Raw genomic sequence first — 25,907 nt, 5'->3', positions numbered from 1 at the left:
GTGAGTGAGCAGTGTCCCTTCTGCCCTGCCTCCCAGACTGTGTATCACCTGTTCACTGACTGCCCCTGATTGCTGCCTTTTTCCAGCTTTTAACAGACCTGTTGGCATCACTTAGTGTTGTTTTTACTAAAAACTTGTTTTTAGTATCCCCTACAATTCAAAACAACGTCAAAAAATGTGTGCTTGTTAATTTTATCCTTGGTCAAGCGAAGTTAGCCATTTTTAGATCCCGAAAAAACACAATTTTAGCCACTGGTTTTACGGATGCCTGGAGTGTTTTTAGAGTATTGCTTGTTAGCAGGATTCAGGTGGATTTTTTTTATTACCGTCTGGTAAAGGACTTGGACAATTTTAGACCGAGGTGGTGTGGGGGTGATGGGTTGTGTGATGGGGGAGCTCATTTTGTTATTTTAACCCTCTCACGCTGAACAGATATGTATATTGTAACTTTTGTTGATTTTTAACTGCTTTTATTATTGTCTTTGCTGTGATTTTTTAATTTTTTTGTAATTGTAATTTGGTTATTGGTTCATGTGGCAGGATGGCTTGCAGTGGTGAGGTGTGGTGACGTCACGGACCAGGAAGTAACTGAACCAAAACAGTGGATGGGCGGGTGAAGCTGAATGCTATGGCACTCAGCGTGTTTAATAAATAAATAAACAAAACAAAAGATTTAAACAATCAACACAAAGCAAAAGGGCACGAGGGCCAAACGAATAAACAAATACACGTTTAGCAGTTGTTTTTAAATTTAGTTTTTTCCCCTCGCTCTTTCCGCTCCCCGTACTCTCCTCTGTACACTCAACACCGCAGCACGGACAGCTGCAGGATGTTATACTCAGGCCGAGGGGTTAACTAGCTGTTAATTATCTTATTACCCCTCAGGCACAGTCTGCACACGTTTGGTAAGGATGCGTGACTGTCAGCTAGTTAAATAATCAGTACCTGATCAGCCACACATCCTCACAGGGTTTTAAATTATAAAAACAATAACAGAAGACGCGGCGCTGTTATCCGCGCCGCAAACAATAATACAAATAATAATAAATAGGGGCGGGACACTCCGCCACAGTTCAATAAAGGGATTTTAAATCTCCAGGCATATATATATATATAACAAGTCTGTAAGACTTCTAGCACTATAACTCCATCTCTGTTGTACAGTGGTTAGGATATGGTTAAGGAACTGCCAGCATCAATCGGAAACCCCTCTAAATGTATAATGTTGTGTTTAAAAGTTATTGTGTTTACAAGAATTATCATCACACAATCAAAGATGTACTTGTAGCTAATTGTTTTTTTTTGTTTTTGTTTTTATTTAAAGGATCAAGCAGCCTGTCGGTGGTGAGTAAGTCTGTTACCAAACAGGAAAAACAAACCCTGGCGGTCCACTGTCACTATGATCAGTATTACAGGAGCTATGTGAAGTACTGGTGCAAGGGGGACAACTGGCACTACTGCAGCTCTCTAAAGAGGACAGACTCACCCGAGACACCTGGAGACAAAATAACCATCAGTGACGATCAGACCCGGGGAGTGTTCACTGTGACCATGAGGGGACTGGAGAAGGAGGATGCAGGCTGGTACTGGTGTGCTATAGAAAAACTTTGGTCTGATCTAGGAATTTCTCTCAACCTTACTGTTGTAGATGGTAAGTGATAACTGATTAAAAACCACAAACATTCAACAAACAATCCTCAAATCTTGTATACCCCTGTGGCGTGGTGCCACGTTCCTGTTGTCTGCTATATGTATGCATGTAGTGGTGCATGGAGTGTGGGTTATCACAAGTGATTTAAAATGTATAGTTGTATTTAGGCACAGGGATTGCATAATCACTGCACGTGCAGATTAAAATGGGTATTAGTATGGAAGCACGGGGAGCACAATTAGTTCACGTGCAGATGTAGCGAGATTCCAATTGAATGATCGATTAGCAATCGAGTCTCGGTACAGCTGCATAAGATGCAGTGTTTCACTCACTCGGGGTTGGGTGTTCGGTGAGTGGAGAACGGGAGAGAGTTAGGAGTAAAATGATATAAACAATTGCTACGCTTGCTGGAGGACCAGCGCAATGTTTGTTTCGTCCACTGTTGGTTTGTCTGTTCGTTTGGCCATTGTGCCGTTTATTTTGACTGTTTTATTTTGTGTATCATTAAACTGCACAAGCAGCACATTCAATTCACACCAGTATTATCTGTTCTTCTGGGTCTGACATCATCACACAGGCCAGCTTGTCACAACCCCATAGAGAGTGGACCCCATAACCTTCTGTTGCACCAGTACAAGCCAAACACTGCCTTATATAGTATCAATTGGAATATTTCAGTGTTCATTTTTAGTCTTAAAAAATGGGAGAATATTGGTTTGTTAAAAAAAGCCACAAATCTTTTATGACTACAAAAAGACGTCCCTGGTATTACTTTTTTTTCAAGTACACAACATGTCAAACTTTTATACATTGAAAATGTTACGGTAATACACGTGTTGTTGCACTAATACACACACAAAATTAAAAACAGGCAGGCAGATAAAACCCCATTATCAACACTGAAAGCATTTGGCAATTTCACTCACCTCAGAGTATGCATGCAGGTCTGTTCTAGACCCAGAAACAAACAAACCTGGCAAGGAGTCCTCTAAAAACAAAGGGAATGTATTGTTGCAAATCATTGAAACTGAAAATAATTCCAGTTCAATTGAAACCTTTGATATCTGATTTTTAAACTGATTTCTCTGAGTGACTCCTAACAGCTGGTTATTCACTGGCATGTGTAAAACTGCACATATTGGAAATACATACTGGAAAATGATTACAATGAGTGTTCAGCCATTTCTTTTACATAGTTGTCACCATGGAGACCCTCAACTATAAAACTATTTGTAACTACTTTTTAAAAAGCCTAGAAATTCCCCAAAATATGTTTAAAGTTTTGCCTCCACAGATGTAACAAACTTCTCTCTAAGGCAATGGCTCAACTGTATGGTGGTAATCTATTACAATCGAATATGCTGCTATTGTTTTATATTGTGTATGTGTTATAATTTACATTTTCTCTGCTACAGCACCAATCAAAGTTGCAGCTCCCAGGAAAAAAACAACAACCACGATATCAACAACGACAACAACAACCAGAAAACATACAAGCACAAAACAAGCAACTTTAACTTTAGCCAATCAAACAGGCATCACTGCAAACAGGTACTTTTTATTTTCTTTATTTGTAAAGTAGGATTCTGTGAGTACTTTAGGAATAGGGTAGTTAAACCAAACGCATCACTGACATTTTTTTTTCTTGTAATGAAAAATAGTTTGGATGCCTGTTTGTAACGATATGACTTTTTCAAGGTAATGAGAATAAATGAGTGTTCTGCATTACCGATACGAGGAACTAAAGACCATTTTAAGAAATGTTTTGATTAATTTAACCATGTTTACAGTTCTTGAAATATTTTCCATCAGTTTTGTTAGATTTATTCTCACACATACACAAAAACAGTTATTTAAAAACATTCCTAAAACTGGTTAAAATACAGGAAGCTGAGAATACATGTAAGAGGGGAAGACTTACATCGGAGATAATTAGCAAACTTGTCAGGTCACAAAGCATAGGGGAGAAGCTGATACACTTACAGCTATCCAGGAAATCCAAGATTCAGACCAATATAGAACCGTGGACCAACCTAGTTTTGGGCTGATTTCAGTGTGAAATTTAAACATGTGCAGTAGCCCTTATTTTAATACTTGAGATGTTATTACTTTTAGTTTTTAAGCATTTGTGTTACTGTTGTAGATACTTTTGAAAAAGCTCACTAAACCTGTCTCTTGAAGTTTAATAGACCTGTAATATAAAATAAAAATATAAAAGGAATTTCGATAACACACTAATGCCTTCACAGTCCCCTTTCTCGTAACACTTTTTTTTTGCTCTCTGCATCTGCATTTCAATTCGAAACGTGCAGCCGGACATGCAAAAAAGTAAATGTAAAAACAAAAAAATATTGCAATCGTGAAAAAGAAAATATGTACAATGCAGGAGCCAGGGTCGGACTGGGACAAAAAATCGGCCCGGGAAGTTCGGGTCCACCGGCCCACATTTATGTCAAAATCAACATAACGAAATAATAATGAAGTCAGCGCGTCATGATGAAGTATCGGTAAAAAAAAAAAAAAAATAGAGTTCTAAATTGTTAGGGTAAAACTTATTTCTAAATTGTAGGCTATCGCTACTACCAGGTTTTCAAACATATTAGGGGCGATTTAGGTATGGCAAAGTATAGGCTATGGAAGCTGCCATACCATGGCTTCATGATCTAGAAGTCACAAATAATAGGCTATCCTATTGAAAATATCATAGATCTTTCCGTTTACATAATATTTTTCTATTCATTATTCTTGGTCTCCGCACGTCTCTCTGTCTGCCAACGCTTTGCGGTCAGTGAATGCAACATTGTATCAGAGCTAAATTCTTTCGCCAGTTTGTCCAGTTTATGCACCATGGATTATTTCATTGATGGCTTTGCTCTATGCAATTACAATTTTCTGTTTAGAGTAATCGGTGGTCTAAGATCTAACTGCATATCAGATTATTTTAAACACAAGATTGCCGACAGTTGGTAGGCTATTATTTAATACTGGTATTTACTGTAAGCAAATAATAAACATGTGCATTTATCAAGTAGAAAGAAACCATTCTCCACACACCAATACCAACCTCAGTAGGCCTAATAATAAACTGTAAAGTATAAACGCATATCTTATTTATCAATTCTAGAAACCATCACCGACCTCACACAGATTGCGGTCTCTCAATAGGCCTAATTAAAATAAAACTGTAAATTCTAAACACATCGGCTCATATTTAGCTATTCTAGAAACGATTAGCAGCACTCAGCGCCAATACCAAACCAAAATTACAATAGGGTTTCAGAACCCCTAATTATATCTCAAAATACTGTCCTACCTTACGTCGCCAGCAGATGTCGCAGCAGTGCACTCTTCTGCGCAATCCTGTCAATAACTCCATCACTGTCTAGGCCCGGGCCATCAGTATCTCTTTCTCTGTAGACATTGGCATGAACCCTTCCAAGTGGTCTTGGGACATAGTGGTTCTCAGTCTATTCTTGACAAACTTCAGAGTGGAGAAACACCTTTCACATGCTACTTGCGTTACTGACAAAGTCAGGAGGAATTTGTAGCCCAAAATAAATTGTATCAGGATAGAATCAAATAGCAACACATTGCACAGTTTTTGCATGAAGTGCAAGTTTTGTTCTCTAGCTCCAGCTCTTCTTCACATGGTCCGCTGTTTCCATCCTCTTCAGGCATCTCACTTGTTGTTCTGACCCTGTATCCATCCAAAGCTGACATCTTCAGTCTGTCCCACTGTGTTAGGGTGATAACAAAAAAATGTGTCCAGCTCTTTGGACTGAGGGCGTGTGAAGTAATCAAAGCTACCAGCTGACCCCCCTGCATTCACTTCAAATGCCTGCATATTTTCGCTCTCTCCCTCTCTTTCCTCAGTTGTTGTTCTCTCTGCACTGGACCCTGCAACAGCATCCATTCTGTCCCTCTCTTGCTCCTCAAGCTCAGCTGCATCTGCTTTAATATGCATAAAAGAACAACAGCAATCAATTTAATTAATACCTTTAGCAAATGTTATTATAATTTGAAAGAATACTCACAAGAACATAGCTTGTTTAATTTATAAAACAGATAGTTCTGGTCCTGCTCTCTGATTGGTCAAAACAGCGATCCAGCCGTGCTATATTCAACCATAGGCCACTGTTAGGCCTTCTCACCGTTCCATAAATTATATCTTTGCGCAACAACCTAATCAACATCGACCGAAGTATCAAACCCAATCAAATTCATGTGAATGATTGCTTTAAAATTTGGGATTTAGTTAGTGTGATACAATACATGCAATGTGAAATCTACGCTGCGAGTGTCCAGTAGGGGGCAATACTATAGCCAAATGGCATGTCATGCTATAGTTTTACAAATAAAAATTGGCTAATACCACCATCAGCTCGGCTTGCCATGATTCTGTTTCAATTTATATCAGGGGTAACCAGCTAAATGGTGGAGCGAGAGAGAGACGCGACCTGGGAAATGTTTGAGCTAATGTTTTTGTTTTTTAGTAACCCAGCTAGCTAGCTAGCTTAGGACGGTTAGTCGATTTGCTAGCGGAGCTTAGCATAGATATACGTAGCTGACTAGATCTCCAGAAAGTCACTAACGTTGCAAATATTGGTGTAGCCGTTTTCTAAAAGCAATAGGTACGAGAGGCCGTGATATATCGTGTATATAGTCACAGCCATAAACTCTACTGCTTGTACCTGCGGTGCTCGACCCTGCCACAGCGTCATCTTCTTCAGTGGGCTCCCTAGGCTGAGTCGGCTGATTAACACGGGCATCCTGACGTCCCTCGCTCTCGGAACATGTCCATTATTTTTGTGTATTTTGCGGCATCTGCCTCGAGAGACTGTTGCCGTTGACTATTATTATTATTATTATTATTATTATTATTATTATTATTATTATTATTATTATTATTATTATTATTATTTTTAAATTAAATTAAATTAGATCGATACTGACCGCTAAACAATGCTAATGGTTCAAACTGTTATGTTATCTCCTGGATTCTAAATATATATTATTATTTTTTTAGTCAAACTATATTTAATTTAATGTTTATGAACCCAGTCAACCAAATATAGATTCCCCCTAGCTTTTGTGCAGTTCGTGAACGACTCGTTCTTTCCGGTTCAAATAAACCTACGTAAACAATCGTAATGCGGTCTACATTGATTGGTTTTGTGTCATTGAATCAAATGAAAGAAATGAGTCGATTCACCAAACTGAACTGAATCAAATAAACTGAGTCACAAAAAATAATCAAACTGCCCATTACTATCATCCACTATCAATACAAGAGGTTCAAACGAAAGACGAAATCTGGCTGACCAATCACGTTCTAAGAAAATCCGGGCAAGTCCAATCAGGGAGTGGCCACTCCTCGCCCCCCTTAGATATTGCGATATTGGATCTACCCAAGAGATGACTGGTGTGGTGATGTGTGCGCGCGCGAGAGGGCGAGACTGCCAAGTTAATAACAGCGTAATTCTCAGCATGTATGGGAAGAAACTATATATATATATATATATAAAAATCAAACGTAGACTAGTGGCCCACGCAGGTCCAAACAGACCGGCCCACCGGGGATTCTCCCGCACTTCCCAATGGCCAGCCCGCGCCTGGCAGGAGCCCTGTGTAAACCATCGGTGAGTGCATCATTATTAGAGATTCTCAAACTACAACATTCACTTGCAGTTCAAGGCGAGTTACTTTGGCGCCACCTAATGGGTAAACATTTTAATTCATTTTAATTTAATTACCACCCTATGGAATTATGGAAACTATATTAAAACAGAGCAAACTGGGATCTTAGCATCATGCAATGCGTAAATCCGCCACCTCACAGATTCTGCTTTAACCCTTAAATCAGTTCAATAAAATCAGTATTTAGAGATCATTCCCGCTCAAGTGGACCACATTCTGGGGAGATGCCTCCTCCATTAGGGGTGGATGACACATAAACCACACATGACGGAGAAAATGGGGCCAGGGCACCATGGTGAGAAAGAGTCTGATGGGAAAATGCCCATTTTCATTCCCTTTGACCTAATTGTTCAAGGGGGTGACACTGAAAGATAACGTTAGGGTCATTTTGTGAACTCCAAACTTTGAACCAGGGAAAGTTCACATGAATGCAAAGTAATTCTACCCTATTACTATTAACTCCATGTAACGTTTTGTACTGTGAATAGTTCAGAAACCCTGTATTTCTCATAAGTGATTCATATAAAAGTTGTTGGTAAGCCTATCAACTACAACATAGCCCATACTGCATCAAAATATAATACCTCGTTTTCTGGAAGGAGCTGCAAAACTGCCATTTTGCCTTATAATAGTTTTTTCTTTAAGATAAAAACACAACAAACGCAGTATTATACAAATACAAGTTTGACACTGTAAGCAATCCCTTGTTATATTGATCAGTAAAACTTCCACAAAAAATTAAAAACCCATTTTCAAAAGTGAAATTCTGTAAATAGCTTTCATATAAAAAAATGTTTGGAACACAGTTTTATTATACAGTTATGAAAATGTTTCGAAAACGAAGCGTTAACATTTTGTGGAAACAACGTAGAAGTATTCATATAAATGTTCAAAATGATGTGTAATCCTTTCTGATAGAAACCTGTAATAGGCTTGGATAAACCTTTAAAATACCTTTACCAAGAAAGTCAAGTAATATCGCTTCTGTTTTAATTTGCATTGTTTTTCATTAAACCCCCCTTTTTTTAATGTACCGTAGCTGTAGAACTGTTTGAAGAATTGCATTTACTTTGCTGAATAAGCACTAGCTGTAGGGTGCTGTACTACAATTGTATGTGCATTTAATTATATTCACAATTAATGAAGATTTTTGGCCTGTGTTTTACAAAAAAAAAAAAAAAAAAAAAAACACTAGACTTTATTATAGCAGGTTACTGTAAAATAAAGGATTGCTTTATAACCGCACAAACAAATGATGATTGCGAACACAAAAGCCCACGACACTTGAACACCAGAATTTCACGAGTGTTCACTTACTTCACCGAACCGAACTTGCAGCCATAATTTAAGCATGTTTGAGGACTGATGAAAGTCCCTACAACAAATCAGCTGCAAGGAACTGGACGATCACTGATGGGCCGAATGGCCTCCTCTCATTCATAAACCTTCTTGTGTAGATTGTATTCACTCTCTGTTGTGTTCTCTAGTATTTGATTCTTTATCTCCCCCAGTGGAGAGGAGTCCTCTGCCTGGGAGTTCTGGACTGTGTGGCTGCTCTCCGCTGGCTCCTGTGTGCAGCTCTGCTCTGTCTGTTCTCTAGTATCTGATTCTTTATCTCCCCCAGTGGAGAGGAGTCCTCTGCCTGGGAGTTCTGGACTGTGTGGGCTGTTCTCCGCTGGCTCCTGTGTGCAGCTCTACTCGGCTCTGCAGCTCTGGTGCCATGGGGCTTTCACAGGTGAGTCACAAACATTTTAGAATCTGACTGTTGTGGTTTTCCTGAATGAATGATTGTAACAAGAAGTTTAACATCTTTTTAGAAGAGATTTTAGTAATCTTCTAAGTCTTCCATTAAAAAATGAATCCTGATATTAGCTGTGTTCATATGTATTCAGCAGTGTTGCGCAGACATAACTATAAATGCAAAATTTTCTACAGTAGCCTGTCCCAGTATACACAAACAAAATAAACTATCTCTGCCAAACAAAAACATCTTAAGAAAAAAAGGTAAGAAATGTACAATATGTAAAATAATAACATGGATCAGAATATATTACCACACAAATATATGTCTCTCATTAGATTTGATGAGACTTTAACTCCATCTCTGCCAAACTAAAGTTCAAAGCATGGAAACTTTATTTACATTAAACACACACACACACACACACACACACACACACACACACACACACACACTATTTACACCTGCAGGGCTTCCACCCTCACAGTAACTATATAAACTACTCTCTGAATGTAACAATATAAACTGTGTTTTCAGGGTCCACAATGCTCAGGATGCTTCACCTGAAGAGATAATAAGATCTGAAGAAACCTGCACAGCGTCCAGTTTGGTGTGATTTATTCAGCTTTGAACACAACAGGAGTCTGTGGTGTTAGGGAGAGCTGCAGGTGCCAAACTCACACAACAGGGTTCTCTCTGACTGTCAGCTCTCTGTGAGGAGCAACTGGAGCAGTTTTCAAAATATCAAGCTGCATTCTAATGTATTGTAATGTTCATTCCAATCTGTAATTGTTGTTAATTAGCTTCTACTATTGCTTTGTATCCCTCTGTGGAAAGGTATCTGTAACTGGAGCGGTCAAGGCCAGCGGTGCACTATTATTAAATAAACTAAATAAAAAGAATAAACAGCTGGCCATCTCAGGGCTTCTGCATACTGGGGCGTGTCCAAGCCAACTCCTCCAAGCTGACTGTCAAACCCCAGGCTTGTATCCACCTTGGTCGAGCCAGGTAGATTGAAACTATAATTGCCTATACAATCACAGGTCACATTCCTAACTTTCTCATGCAGAGACAGCTCCAGTCCAGGACAGGCAATTAAATAATTGTATGCAGGGTGTTAAAATGTAAGTGTTCATGCTTGAAAAAAACGAAACTTGTCATTGACAATCATCCCCTGGTGCAGCTATCAATACAAAATGTGAGTGTCAGTAACATGTAAGCTGGGTGAGTGTGGCAAAGTGGCAAAGTGGCAAAGTGGCAAAGTGGTGCGTAGGTGTAGAACAGGTGCAGTGCAGTAATCCAACAATGAAAAGACAGACAGCAAAGTACGGGTGAAATGATTTCTGTTTATTTTAATCCAGGGGTCTGATGACCAAACAGAAAACAAATATGAAGACTGGCAGTACACAGCGATGTGTACTTGTGGCAAAGTGGTAAGTGGTAGCAGGTGTATAGCAGGTGCAGTGCAGATACCGTAATTCCAAGAATCACACAGACAACAAAGTACGGGTGAAAATGTTTTAATGGTTTATAATCCAATGGTCTGATGACCTGCCAGTAAATAATAAAGAGCTGGCAATACACAACAATGTGTATTGCGCAGTGATGAAACAAAGGGTTGCAGTCCCGCAAATGAAAAACACGGTACAAAACACACACAAAGTGTTCCAAAGTGAGTGCTCTCAGTGCTTGTGGTGAAGTACTATATAATACGTGCTTTTAGTGAAACAGGTGCTGATAATAATGTTTATTCGTGACGGTAGTGCAGTGGTGATCCGGTTTCGTGCTGGCCCTTGGCGACAGCTCCGGATTTGTGTTTAGCCGTCTGGTGATAACAAACACAGACAATTACTAAACAGACAAACAAACAAAACACTCACAAATTATTTTCTTTTAATTATTTTGGGCAATCTCCCGGTCCTTCCAGTTTCCACGTCAAAACCCAAGCGAAGGAAAAGATTTACAATTCTCCAGCATGACCCCTTGGTAAACAATTACAGCAGACTCTATTGCCTGCAGCTGCTACCTCGTTTACCTTCCAGGTCAATACATTCTCGCACTGGAGTCTCGTCTTTTTCCAGGCTGATTGACTTCCCGACCCAGGGAATGAACTGTCAGGACAACCTGTCCAAAGCCTTTCCCTTTCGCTACTTTGTATCCTCACAGGTCGAGAGGGAGATTTACGACCAGAACTCATTATATTTCCGTCACAGTACTGCACAGGGAATGATGAAGGGTTGCAGTCCCGTAAACAATAACAATAGTCCAAACAAACACCAAACACAAACACGGTCACCTCTCCCAGTGAGTGCTGCAGTGCTGGTGGTGAAAGTACAATTTCTATTTGTGAACAGTTAGTGCTGTGTTGTCTGGGTTTAGTGCTGATCGTGTTAGCCGTCTAGTCTAACAAACAAGACAAACAGTATGTTTTTCGACAGACAAACAAACAAAACACTCACAGTTAGTCATCTCAATACGGTTCCTATCAGTCATAGCGTAACCATCGCAAGAACAGATCACTACGTGTCCTTTATATACCGTCAACCATGAACCCTTGGTTAACGAGTACAACCGCTCCTCCAAACCGCGGATGCCATACCTTTAACCTTCCGGGTCAATGATTTAGTGTACCATCGCTCCACCCCCTTTCTAGATGTCCGACTTCCGCTGAACCCTGGGAATGAATTGTCGGGCCATCCAGTCCAGGGTACTCTGTTCCCTTTACATAGCGCCCTCAAGGTCGGAAGGAGGTCTAACACCAAGAATCATTCGATCTGTCACAGCGAGTCACCCAGTCAGCTGTCAGTCTTCACTTGGGATTTCACGAGGAGAGTCGCATTGGCTCTGCATTATATGCAACTCGTGCATTACGGCTCAAAACCAACTCGAGACATATTGTGTGGTAATATAATCTGACCCATATATTACTTTATTTACATATTGCACTGGTCCTCAAAGTGGGCAAATTGTGCCCGCGAAGCCAGGCCGTCGTGCCCACAGCAGCTGTTCTTAAATTATGTGTCGTGAACACATTTCTGGAGGGTCGTAGTGTGGGAAAATAAATAAAGCTTTAAACACGTTTTCCAACAAAAGCATCACAGCAATCTGTTGACAGTGCTGCTCGCTTGTGCTGTTCTTGTACCTACTCAACGTATTTTTTGTTTCCTGCGATACGATCAACCGATTAAATATTTGCATTTTCTCTGCGGTAGCCCAATCATAAGTTAGCTGGGTGGGACATAAACTGTGTGCAGTTGCAGGTACTGACAGTAAGTTTAACCAAAAGGAGAGTCAAATATCTGCCAAGTTTTACACAGCTATCCAATCATAAAGCAAGCAAAGGCCATTCACGGTATTCTGCATGGAAATTGAAGGCGAGTGAGTAGCCAGTAAGAAAGTGAAAGGTCTGACAGCTGTCCAATCATTCGTGAACAGAGGCTGGGTGTTGATATGCTGGCTAAGCACTGAATTTCACCAACTGTTATTGAGAAAAATAATTCATTTAAGTATTTAGAATTTAATTTTCTCTCTGTATATTTTTTAATTTCACCAGACAAGGGAAATACCGTAGTAACTTTAGTTACGAATCCACTTTCTCTGAGTAACTGTACTGGAGATGAGCGATCTTTAAAACAGTAGTGTTGACAACTTTGCTAAATTGAAACAAAGCGATACGCTATTTATCTATCTATCTATCTATCTATCTATCTATCTATCTATATATATATATATATATATATATATATATATATATATATATATATATATACTGTATATATATACAGTATATATATATATATATATATATATATATATATATATATATATATATATATATATATATATATAAATTATTTAAAGAATAAGCGCAGCACAATTACTGCCTGAGACTTGGCTTTATCAGAGTGAGCCAAGAATAACGGCCACTAAAACTATCCTGGTTGATATAGATATATATCAACCCTGCCAAAAACGTGTATTTGTTTATTTGTATTTATTGTTTAATGATCACCTGCACCTGGCTACCATTGTAAATTAGAGCCAGGTGCAGAGTATTTAGAGACAGCAAGCAGTCTGTTCGAGGCTGCTGTGTGCTGTATAAAGCCTTTGTTATTTGTTTAAAAACTGTGTGTTTTTGTTTTGTTTGAAGTTTGTTTTGGTAGCCGGTAAACGGCTTAGCTGTCCAGTGTGTTAGTTAGGTTCCTGTTCCTGTGTTTAGTCAGTGCTCCAAAACAGAGTTTTGTTTCGTTGTGTGTATTTTGTTTATTAAAAATAGCGCGTCAGCGCCTGAAAATTCAAGTTCTGTGTCTTGGGTCTGCTTTAAAAGGGGCAAACGAACCGCGGAGAATTAAGCCCAGTTTATATATATATATATATATATATATATATATATATATATATATATATATATATATATATATATATATATATATTGTAACCGGCCGGCACTCACGGTCGTTCGTTGCCCCTTTAAAAGCAGACCCAGGACACAGGAAATGGAGTTTTAAGCGCTTACGCGCTATATTTTAATAGACACAAAATAAACACCTAGCTCCTCTTGGAGCGCTTACTACGCAAGTTTTTCCCTCACTAACTTGCAGGACGGCTAAGCCGTTTACCTGCTAACACAAACATAAACTGGTTTACTACAGCACTTACTATTACGACTGCTCGGAAGCAGAGCACCTTCCTTCTGCCGCCTTCTACTCAGCAGCCCAGAGCAGTTTAGCTGCCTCTCTTAAATACCCTGCACCTGGTTTTAATTTACAATCGTAACCAGGTGCAGGTGATAATTAACCAATAAACAATTAGCAACATAATAAAACAATTAAACAAAATGTACATTCCGCACATGTTTCTCTCGCAGGGAGGTTTTAACCCCCTCCCTGCTGTCTCTCATAACCCGCTATCTCACAATATATATATATATATATATATATATATATATATATATATATATATATATATATGATTATTTTATGTTTGGAGTTCTTCTTTGCATACTCACCCTTATGTGTTTTATTAAAACTGTCTTTCAGTTCTATCAGTAACACAGCTTATTTACAACTGAGCTTAAAAGTGTGTCTTCTTAAAGTGCTTGGGCTCATGCTAGCATTTGCAGGCTGATTCACAATTTGGGAGTTTTCAAGTTTAAAGAGAAAAATGAGAACTGAAATGCAAATGTTTTCAAAAAGCCTGCTTCTCCTAGGTGAGTCTACAAGGCACTGTTCACATGAGTTTGAAACTCTCAGAACATGAGGCCAGTGTTCGATCCGGGTTGAAGTGTATTAACGATATTGAAGCAGCTCCAGTACATAAAGACAAGATGAAGAAAGAGTATTTATCTTGCAAAGCCTTCTGGGATTTACCACATAATAGCCAGACCTGTTAAATATAAGGAAGTGTTAAAAGTTTGTGGTATATTTCTGCTAACACTGTGGAAATGAACACGTACAGGAAGTGCTTTTTTAATAACGTTCAGTAAATCATGTGTTCCAGGGCCACTCATAACCAGACACTTTGTGACTATGACACTCAGTACCTAAGAATTCCAGGTTATAACTCCACACTTTAATGCTGCATGAGAAGCATCTAGCTTTACTAGTTAAACTTTGAATGGACACCATTGGAAACAAGACCCTGGTCTCAGGGGGGTTAGAAGTTTACCACAGTAAATTTGCACAGTAAACCGTTTTCCTATGCTGCTTTTCACCTGCTTATACAATTCCGTTAGCACAGATTGCCATGCTTTTTTTTTAATGTTTTACCATACCATGGCTTTACAATGCTTATGGGTGCTTTACAAGGCTTTCACTCTATGATTGATTACACTTACACTTACCGTTACTATGGTAAATGTGTACAAGGGTTCCCAGTGGATTGCAATTAATGAACGGTAATTTGAAATATAGACTCAGAGAATGTATGGCAATGACTCAGCCCTTCCTCTGCTGTGGCTGTGCAGAGTGTGTGATGCTGCAACAGGAATTCTTGAACAACTCTGGTTGGTGTGTATATAACTCAGCAAGGAAGGAAGCAAGAGCCACACTTGTAATTGGGGACAAGCCGTCTTGAACTCAGAAATGAAGTTTCGTTTCCTTCTCCTCCTGGCTACTCTACAAGGTAAAGGGCAATTAAAATGCCTGTGTTTTTCAGAAAGATTAATTAAACTAAATAGATGTAAATGTTTACCAGTTCTTATAAAAACATTTAAAATGTCCTTCTGTGAGATTAAAAACAAAGTGATGCTTACCAGGGGGAAGACAGAGTCAACCAGTTATCAAGCCCAGGGAGTGTTCACTGTGACAATTTGTGAAAGCGATGTGGTTCACCTGGTTTAAAAATAATAAAATAAAACAAGATTTGATAAGCCTTTTCTTTTTAATCATTTAACGCTTCTTCTCTTGGTAAAAGACTCATTTGAATAACATTTTAACAGCAGAAGGTGAACGGTGTTGGAGTTAAGTTGCCAAGCAAATGTATTTTAAGGTGACGTGTGTTCTAGTGAAAGTCTGTTCAATATATATGCTAAAGCAGCAAGTGCAGATGGGATGGAACCAAAACTCCTTAAGTTTGCTGTTTACGCTCTGAAAAGTCTACTTGCTATGTTAATTAATATGTCAGTGATGTCTGGTGAAATGCCTCATCAGTTGAAACAAGCTATAGCAATTACAGGCCAATATCTGTCTTACCAGTTCAATTGTCCAAATTCAATTAACAACAAATAATTTATTAACAAATTATCAATCTGGGTTCAGAAAAGCTAATTTGATAATGACTGCATTGCTGAAATTAACAAATGATATATACTGGGCTATAGAGAAAAATATTTCATTAAGGCCTTTGATTTAGTTAATGATAAAATATACTACACGGATACTACACTGTTGTGGTTTAAACCGTATTTATCAGAAGGTTCCCAAGCTGTTGTCTTTGACAGAAAGAAACCTGATTTTATGCCTGTATCCTTAGGTGTCCCTCAGGGGTCAATTCTTGGACCTCTTATTTTCTATTTTTATTAATGAAATGTCTAACAGAAAAAGTTCTGTACATATGTATGCGGATGACACTGTGGTTTATTACAGCTCTGACAATGTCCATGATTTAATTAACACACTACAGAATTACTTTTTTTGAACTTCAAGATTGGTTTGATAAAAATGGTTTGATTTTAAATGAAAAAAAAAAAGTTATTTGGTTCAGAGAAAATGACTGAACAATAATTCCACTTTTATTATTGTTACTTGTAATAATACACCTTTGGAGAGAGCTGATACTTTTAAATACTTAGGTGTCAATAGCGATACAACTCCAATTTGAAAAACACATACAAGAAATATGTAGTAAAACTGGGAGAAAACTCAGATTGTTGTATGGCCAGCGTCATTGCTTAGATTTTGCTTAAATAAGGCGCAGTACCTTGTTCTGTTACATCACCAGGGAAAGCTGTAACATTCTGAAGTCTGTATTGGGGTTATATATACACTACTAATGCTAGTCACCAGCAGTTTTCATCAGGGTTTTACCTTGTGATTGATTGTATGAACTTCTTTCAAGTCGTGGATGGCATTTCCAGCTTGTGCTGATGAGGTCTCATGCAGGTTGTGATCACAATATAAAAACACCAAATGAAACACTGATTGATTACAACATGCCGTGCTAGCCTCATGGAAGCCTTTTATCAAACAAAACATTTTGTATTTGCAGGTGCTGGTGCTTCCAAAGTGTGGTTGAACACAATTGACGGGATAAACGGCGACAAAGGAGGATCAGTTAGTGTCCAGTGTCACTATGATCGGTACTTCATCACCAATGTGAAATACTGGTGCAGAGGGAAAGTGTGGCACTCCTGTAAGGTTATTCAAAGATCCCATGAGAAGCAGAGGGAAGAAGATAAAGTGTCAATCAGTGACAATCGAACCCAGAGAGTATTCACAGTGACTGTGAGGAGACTGGAGAAGAAGGATGCAGACTGGTACTGGTGTGGTATTGAAAGAGTAGGGATTGATGAAGGAACCCTACTGAACCTCAAAGTTGCTGATGGTAAGAAAAACAAGTTTGTAATGTTAAGGTCTATCTGTGTATTAAAGTCATCTCAAGGTGCTGTAACCCTAATAGCAAGCTTGCTTTCGATTAATTTTTAAATGCTATGACGGCTAGGCATTCCTTCTCAATTACAGCATACCTGCTCTGAGTCGCTCACGCAAGCAGCTTCCTGCTAATGTACAATACTAAATGCTCCACCCCCTCTACCTCCTGGGAGAGGGCCGTCCCTAGTCCTACGTCAGAGGCGTCAGTCTGGGCAGGATAAAATGTATAAATCATGCTAAATTTACGCATTCATTTATTTCAGTTTTAGGGCCAATTTAAAAACCTGACCTGTCTCAAATGTGCACAGTATGCCTCTACATTTTAGAAAAGTTCCTTTTTAATTTGGGTGTTGGAATTTTAGAAATAAAGGCGGGAAAAGGTAAACGTGTACAATGCGGGAGGCTGCAGGAAACTCAAATGTGGATGTCTGCAGCCGGCAAGAAGGGTTTAAAGTGCATAGCATTTGTTTCTTTCCATTTATAGCTAAGCAAAAGTTTAAAACAAAAAAGAAGTCAAGGACAGTCAGAAAAGTTATTCCCTTTTTTGTTAAACTAGATGTTTTGTCCTGTTGAATGCAATGCTACTACAGGTCCATAGAAGGAATGTCCTTGTGGACATTTTATATATATATATATATATATATATATATATATATATATATATATATATATATATATATAATTCTGCTGATATTGTATATATAATAGCTGCTGGACTTTTTAGTAAACTAACAAAACCACTGACCCATTAACCCCACTGCATGTTATATTATTATGCATGTGCTAATGCTTTTTATACTTTACTGCCTCGGACTGTGATCCATATTTTATCATTTTGTGTTCTATGTTCCCACGGATGTTTTAAATGTAAATTATCATTAACAACAGTGAGACTTAATTATTACCACTTGCATGTGATTTCTGTGGTATGGTACAAGGCAATAAAGACAAATAGTTTAACAAGCCTCATACCTTGAGTACCCTGGTTGTTATGGAAGAGTGAGTATATAGGTGGCCTCCAAAATAATGCTTGGTATAGGTCCCCAGCACAGGACCGGATTAACCAATATGCCAATAACACCATTTGCCATAATATGCATAGGGCGTCCACATCCTTTAATTCAGCTCTGGGTGCTGTACGATGTTTATGTCCGTGTCCGTGTCCTGTTTATGTTCAAGAGTGTTTTGTGTAGACCTTTGTTTTGGCCCTTGTGCCGTTTTATTTTGTTAGTGTGTTTTGTTTATTTGTTTATTAAAAGTGGTCTGTAGCTCAATTTAACTTGCAGATTTCTGTGTCTGAGTCTCTGTCCATCACAATACCATCTGGGCTGGGTGGCTACTGCACCACAATCATTCAGAACCTAATTGAACTGGCACCTTTCCAATCCACAATCCCCCTCATATTGCTCTCATCGACTCTAATGTCGCAGCAATCAAGGAATTACCTCCTTGTGGACATTTTGTAAACTGTAAAAAAGTATGCATGCACGGCCACCTCCCACAGCTGGATTAGATGTAAATCTAGAAGAAAATACAGACGGTCACGTTGACATTTAGAACTAGATTTCTTGAAGCTTTTTTTTTTTTAATTAAATAAATTTAGGCATCGCCAATGGTTTTCTCCCCAATTTGGAATGCCCAATTGTTATTTGTATCCCGATTCACCGCTGCAACACTCGGGAAACAGAGGCTGGAACACGCATCCTCTGAAACGTGCTCCTGCCAATCCGTCAATTTTCGCACTGCGGATCCAGAGCGAGGCCACCAGACCTATAATGCCGGAGGACAACACAGATCTAATGGCTCCACTGTAGAACCGCAGGCGCCCTATCAGCCACAGGGGTCGCTGGTGCGCGGTGAACTGTGGATTCCCCTGCCTACCTAGGCCCTCCCTACCTGGGCGGCGCTCGGCCAACTGTGCCCCGTCTCCTAGGAACCACCGGTCATGGTCGGCAATGACATAGCCTGCATTCAAACCTGCGATCTCCAGGCTACAGGGCGCATCATGCACTCCACGCGGAGCGCCTTTACTGGATGCGCCACTCGGGAGCCCACTCAAAGCTCATTTCACTCAATGTTTTTTTTTCCACAAATGAAGAATGCAAAGTCACCAAAACTCATATATTGTCAGGTTTCGCCAATATCCCAACTGGGGATTTGTCCCAATATTTAAATGCTGGCTTCATATTTTAATATTTGAATTTTACAGCAACAGCAGTCTCTACAGTGAAACCCTCATCGAATCCTCCGTCGAGTAACAGCCCCGCAGACACGCAGAAACAACCAGGCAGGTAATATTAACTGTACAGATATGTCATTTAAACGTTACAATCTGCGTTCTTTAGTTGCTTTTGTCCATTTTCATTTTCAAGTGAACTGTGACATAGGGCCTTATCGAGCACTATATTCTGCAACTTTAGATACTGTTTTAATTCTGCGTGGTTTTTTTAATATCAGATTTAAAAGTATGTACTGTATTACAATCCACGTGTCGTCTCTTTTGGCAAGTGATATTTTCATTATCATATCGTTCTGAATTAAAATACTTCCGTTGAAAATATAGTATTGTACCAACAAAGCCAATACAGTACATCTACATGGAAGCCTGCTTATTTTAAAACACAACCTTTTCAAATATGTGTTTTTGATATTGTATAATTTTTGTGTTCTATGAAAAACGGACAAGGGTTGGAATGGGCCAAAATAAAAGTGGTCACTTTATCTCTATGGGAGCTGTGAAATCGGCTTTGTCTGAAGTTGTTTGTAGTGTCCCTAGGGGTTCTGTTTTGGGTCCCTTGTTAATTTCTCTATATTTGTTACCTCTAGGGGGTGTTAAAAATGTTAAACTTGTAAATTCACTTGAGTTTGACTTTAGCAGCCTCTCTCCACAACTAGAATTAGAAATGGGATGTTTCTCGGTCTTCTTTTCTCCACTGAGAAATGCTTTCTGTGCTGATGCTGACACATGAGTGCATGCCTTGCTTCATCGGAGATGGATTATTGCATTGCCCTTATCTCTGCTGTCCCAGCGTGTTGTGTCCTGTTTACTTCTTGTGCAAAAGTGAACACACTTGTGTGAGTGCAAAAACAGGAATCACACCCTCCTCACACGGCTTCAGTTACAGGAGTTACTTAAACCGAATGCTCCAAATCACACCCTTAGATCACAGAATGTTTTCCCAAGGAAGCTACAACATTTTGGATTGATCTGCCTTTTCTGTCAGGTTAGCTATTACTAGTTTTGTATTTCACAACACTCTTAAAACATTTTGTAATTAAGCTACTGTATTTTTATTCATTGTCCTTTTCTGTGAAGCTCTTTGTAAATGGTGTTGTATTATAATTGCAGTTCACTAGTTAGTACTAACAACACTTAACTCCAGTAAGTGTTAAATACATTTCTGTATTTTTGAATGCGGTTGCTGTTTGCAAGCACGTGACTGAGCGAGGAACCCTGGGACAGGCACAGTTTGGGGGCTCGTGCCCACTCCCCCCACATTGCTTCTTTTAGAAGGTTGTCTTTCTTTAGGTCAGTGATGGAGATTTGCTGTGGAGAGGGGTAGGATATCCTGTGGGGGTTTAGTTAGGCACCCTCCCTGTTAGGGACAGTCTAGTATCGGGGACGTATCAGCTCACATGAGCCTCCACTTGATTTGATGGGATTTTGAAGTTTTCTACTCACTTTTGAAAAGCTGAATCTTGTTTCTCATTCTCTTACAGCAAGATTGTAATACTCACAGCAACCTGTGGAGTTCTTCTTATCCTCATGGTAACAATCACTCTTTGTATAAGAAAGACCAAGTCCAAAGAGGGGGGTAAGTTAACATATCCCACACTGCTATTGTCACCTGAGCATGACAATGGACATCTTTCTTTAGGCTTCCTGGTTACATGGATGCACCCACACTAACGTCTGTGCTTTCTGCACCACCTTATTTAAAAGGCACCCTTAATATATCCCTTATAAAAGTCTCCAATAGTAAAAGCACGGCAAAATGTAGTAGCATCAGTAAGCACCCTGATAAACTGCAGTAAAGTTCATGTCACCAAATTGAATCATTCAGTTTACACATTAGCTAATTAAGATTGTTAGCATGGGCTGACAAATGCCAAGATTACAACATCTCTAATCAATACAACTACAACTACAACAACAAAACAGGTGTACCATATTTTTGATCTTGCTTTCAAATGGCTGAAATGCTTTTGTGTATTGCAGGAGGAAAGAAAAAAGGATCGGAGACCAACATTTCTGTAAGATCTGCTTTTATGAACCTTTATTTCTTAGCCGACGCCCTTATCCAGGGCAACTTACAATTCTTAGAAGATATCACGTTATTTTTTACATACAATTACCCATTTATATAGTTGGGTTTTTACTGGAGCAATCTAGGTAAAGTACCTTGGTCAAGGGTACAGCAGCAGTGTCCCCCACCTGGGATTGAACCCACGACCCTCCGGTCAGGAGTCCAGAGCCCTAACCACTACTCCACACTGCTGCCCTGCATACAAGCCAGTGCACTGATCTCACACACAATGACATTCCCATTATATAAGTGAATGTGCCTATTTGCGCAGTAAGATTGTATTGTCAGAGGCTGCTGCAGCCCTTCCCCACAAACACTATTCCTCAGAAGTAGCTTGTCTCACTGTAACTCACTGTGATCGTTCTCTTTCACCAATATATACAACTCAGCACAGTCACCAACCACTTGGGTCTCTTCTGCTGTGTCTTGCTTAACTTGAATATTTGTACACTACGTGTCATTTTTCATATTTTCCAGCTTGCAGCACTCAAATAATCAATTTTGTCCCTCTGTGTTTATGTCCTTCACGCACTGATTATTTTTACATTACCCACTTAGAACCACCATGTAACCATATTTGTATACAGTATCACATCATTGTATACAGTATCACATCATTGTATACAGTATCACATCATTGTATACAGTATCATCATCTTTACTGCACAGCCATTTTTATACCATTTTGTTGCTATCCCAATCACATCTTTGAACGGCTGTTTTTTTTTTTACAGAAAATGTTTTGTTCGGACATCTCTGTTTTTTGTTATGTGGTATGCTAAAATATTAGTCTCTAGTTTTACTACTAAAGTGATTATAGTTTACAAAATAATATCAAATGTTACATGTTGTGCACTTCCATTCATTACATAAGTCCTGAATGTCCGGTTTTGATTTAGATGCATTTTATTATATTTAACAATGTATTTTTTTCTGGGAGTCCCCGAGTGGCTCATCTGGTAAAAGCACAGCTGCATGGTGTGCAGGGTGAGTCCTACAGTTCAGGTTCACATCCTTGCTGGGCAAAGTCGCCGGTCTTCTCTGGGGATTCTGAACGGAGCATCACATTGGTTCTGCTGCTCCTGTGGGTTAGGGAGGCAAAACTGTCAGGGACTGTTTCTCCTCATCACGCTGCAGCAAACCCTGCTGGCTTGTAGCTCGCTGGCATCCGTTGTCGAGTTTCTGGGTGTAAAAGAGGAAGCTGGCTTGGTTGGGCCTGAGGATCCCCAATGAACCTCCAGTTTTTCTGAGCTGTGTGGGGAATTGCTGTGGTGAAGAGAAAAAGTAATTGGACATTCGAAATTGGGAAGAAAATCAGGGGTAAAAAAAAATATATATATATATATATATATATATATATGGTACTACACTTGTTTGTGTCTTCAGTTACAGCACTTCCTTGGCCCTTTTCCACACTCTCCAATGGCTTCTTTCTTGTCATTAACTGACATGCTGTAAGTCTGTAACACATTTTGACCCAGAAGACCCTGCTGAGGTGAAATGACCCAGCTTCACTCCCAGTGATTCACTGTGATCTTTCTCTTTCAGCCTTCAGGAGAGCAGGAGGGGGATGTGACGTACACCACAGTGTCGTTTCAAAAGGGAAAGGCCTCCCAAGGACTAGACAGAGTAATATACTTTAAGTACTTTCTACCAGGGCAGAGCTGTGCAGATACTCAGTATTTCCCCTTAACATGTGTTTTTTTTGTTTTTTTTGTTAAATTAACACAAGTAGAGTTCATTGTTTTGTCCAGAGGGGAAATGATCAGCTTTCTAACTAAACCTAGGAGTGTTCATTACAATTATACACCTTGTTAAACTATTTACCCTGAAGAAAGTATAGTAAAAAAAAAAAACATTTAATGAATGAATTTTTAATTCAATGAGCTGAACTACTGGACTGGACCATAGTACAATTTAGGCAAATATACAAACATGATATACAAAATACATAGTGTTCTGCATTTTCATTTTTTTCTTTGAAAAAAAAATTCTGGTAATTTTTCGGAGATTATTTTACATTTATAAAATAGGGATAAAATAGGTAAAAAAAAAAAGTTTTTAATTGAAACACTGGTAAAAATTTGCAGAAAAAAATCTCAGTATACACACTTTACATGTGTAATATGATGAGTAGCAGTTCTGGTTTCTGATTTAAGTTTTATGTCCCTGGCATGTATGATGAAGCAGAATCTGCAAATCAAAGCCAGTTTTCCAAGTTAGCTGGTACTTTGTGAACGTTTGGGCAATCGCTGTGCTGACGGAAACAGTATCTACAGAAGGTATGAACATGACATCAGCACAAAACAAGCCAGGTTTATTCACCTTGAAATCATAAAAAGAAAAGAACATTAACAAACTGGGCGTTGCCATCGGAAGATGCATCAAAAATCACACTGGACATTTCCATCAATGCGTTCCATATGTTTATCAACTAAGCATCACCATTTTCTGTCAAATATTTACGATTAAGATTGTCAACATGCTGAATGCTTAATATGAAACTTGTGGGACAATCATGGACTGTGTACTACTACTACAAAAACGTTTAGTGCCACAGAGAAATAATATATATTGCGTTATTACAAGATAACATTGCGTTATTTTGCAATAATTATTGCGTTATTGTGGCATATATATATATATATATATATATATATATATATATATATATATATATATATATATATATATATAAAATTAATGACGGGGCCTTCGACTGATGAGGCTCCCATCCCTAAATCAGCACAGAAGGGATAGGCTAACCTTTACATGTTGCACTCAGACTTTGTTTAACACAATTATTATTGAGAAATAACGCAGTAAATATTTCTCTGTGGCGCTAAAAAGCCGTATGTTTTAAAATTAACTATAAACTTGTCGAACGCAAGGCGAAAATGTTACGTATGTGACACAGCATTAATAGTGTTGTTTTGCAAGTACGATTAGCATATCGCATTCCCAGTTTAACACGATTAGCATTTACATCATTATCATTAGCATATTTAAATCAGTAAAAATCGATCGATGTCCAGTTAAAAACAAAAAAATCCTGTAATTTTTCGGTAAAATTAGTAATAAACCGGAAGCACGGAACACTAAAAATACATTATGAAAATAATCTGACAATTTAGTATAAAAATAAATATAAACATAATTTAAATTATATATAACGTCTATGTATTTATTTTATTACTGGCAATTCATATTTGTAAACAATAAACATGTTTTAATTTTATTGTACCACTCCCTATGGAAGATTGATGTGTTTCCACTGACACAAACATTTCATTACTGTAAAACATATTTGGAAAAACATGACCTAATAGCTTTGGATCCATTTTCAAAAAGTCTTTAATAATTTAACTGTATTTGTAATGAAAAACACAGACAAGTAAGGTATACTTACACTTTTACATAAATCTAGAGAGTCTTGCTAAGGGAATTCTCTAACACAAGTTACTGAGTGTATCACAATCCTGGGGGTATATGAAGGCTGTCTGTCCATACAACCAACTTCCTGTATGACATCTGAAGACTTTCCAAAAGAAACTGCCTCTGAAATTGGGCATGTTCTTTTTAACTGTGCCCCTACCTGTCATACAGTAAAATGAACCCTTTTTTCTTTCAGCCTCCCTGTGACAGTGTTACATACGCCTCCTTGGCATTTTAGAGGAAGGATCAAAGCCAAGGAGCTCCTGGAACACTGGTCAAGGAAGTGTGGAGCAATCCCGCCACGCCTCTGTATGCAGCTATTAAAAACCCCCAACTCCCAAGAAACCAGATCCATGCTCTGCCTTCCCAGCTCATTCCTGCAGCTCATCTAAAGCCTTACTGCCGGCAAACAAAAGCGACTCAGAGAGAACCTAGCTAAGCATTCCTTGTTTACTGTATTGATTTAATTGGGTGATACATTTTTTATGTGTTTGAATTGAATAGTTATGTTTTGTTAGCTTTGTCTACTTTCTCTGGGAATGTACTGTATTTGCATTTAAAGTGACACCAGACACTGTTATCTTGTTAACAAACCTGTTACTTCACGGTTCTTCCTCCTCTGCTGGTCTTACCACAGTCAATTTTGCTGTTTTACCATGCTTTTTTCTTGGTTATATCATGCACGGACCATAGATTACCCTGGTTTTCTATGTTTTTTTTTAATATGATTTACTATACCTCTCTGAGTTTTACCTATGTTTTTCCATGCTTTGCATTGCTTTTACTGTGGGAAACTCTTCTAAGAGAAATGCCAGCACTATAATGTATTTTAACCAATATTTATTGAATGTGCTGTCACTAGTAGTCATGTAGCAGTGTTATGTAAGAGTTCTGTGGATTTATTATAGTTTAAGTTTTTATGTAAATTAGTTTAAAGGATTACTTAATAATAATAATAATAATAATAATAATAATAATAATAATAA

The 25,907-nt window shown here is 38.6% G+C and overlaps 1 protein-coding gene and 1 long non-coding RNA gene across 2 annotated transcripts; both read left to right on the top strand.

Annotated features, from left to right (window-relative positions):
* Positions 1-541: 541 nt before the first annotated feature.
* Positions 542-25,663, top strand: LOC117394554 (polymeric immunoglobulin receptor-like). The gene is made up of 11 exons (XM_059021002.1): positions 542-554; positions 1,325-1,651; positions 3,067-3,202; positions 8,973-9,083; positions 15,115-15,212; positions 16,797-17,132; positions 19,389-19,470; positions 20,900-20,994; positions 21,399-21,433; positions 23,035-23,115; positions 25,118-25,663. The coding sequence occupies exons 1-11, from the start codon at positions 542-544 to the stop codon at positions 25,157-25,159; spliced, it is 1,356 nt and encodes a 451-aa protein (XP_058876985.1). The 3' UTR covers positions 25,160-25,663.
* LOC131696733 (uncharacterized) lies at positions 7,069-10,081 on the top strand. Its single transcript, XR_009320409.1, has 3 exons — positions 7,069-7,290; positions 8,973-9,083; positions 9,627-10,081. It is a non-coding gene; the product is annotated as an uncharacterized LOC131696733 (long non-coding RNA).
* Positions 25,664-25,907: the final 244 nt, after the last annotated feature.

The sequence above is a fragment of the Acipenser ruthenus genome, chromosome 3 (genome assembly GCF_902713425.1).
Source record: "Acipenser ruthenus chromosome 3, fAciRut3.2 maternal haplotype, whole genome shotgun sequence".
Taxonomy (NCBI): Eukaryota; Metazoa; Chordata; class Actinopteri; order Acipenseriformes; family Acipenseridae; genus Acipenser; species Acipenser ruthenus.
This window is presented reverse-complemented; position numbering and strand designations above follow the sequence as displayed.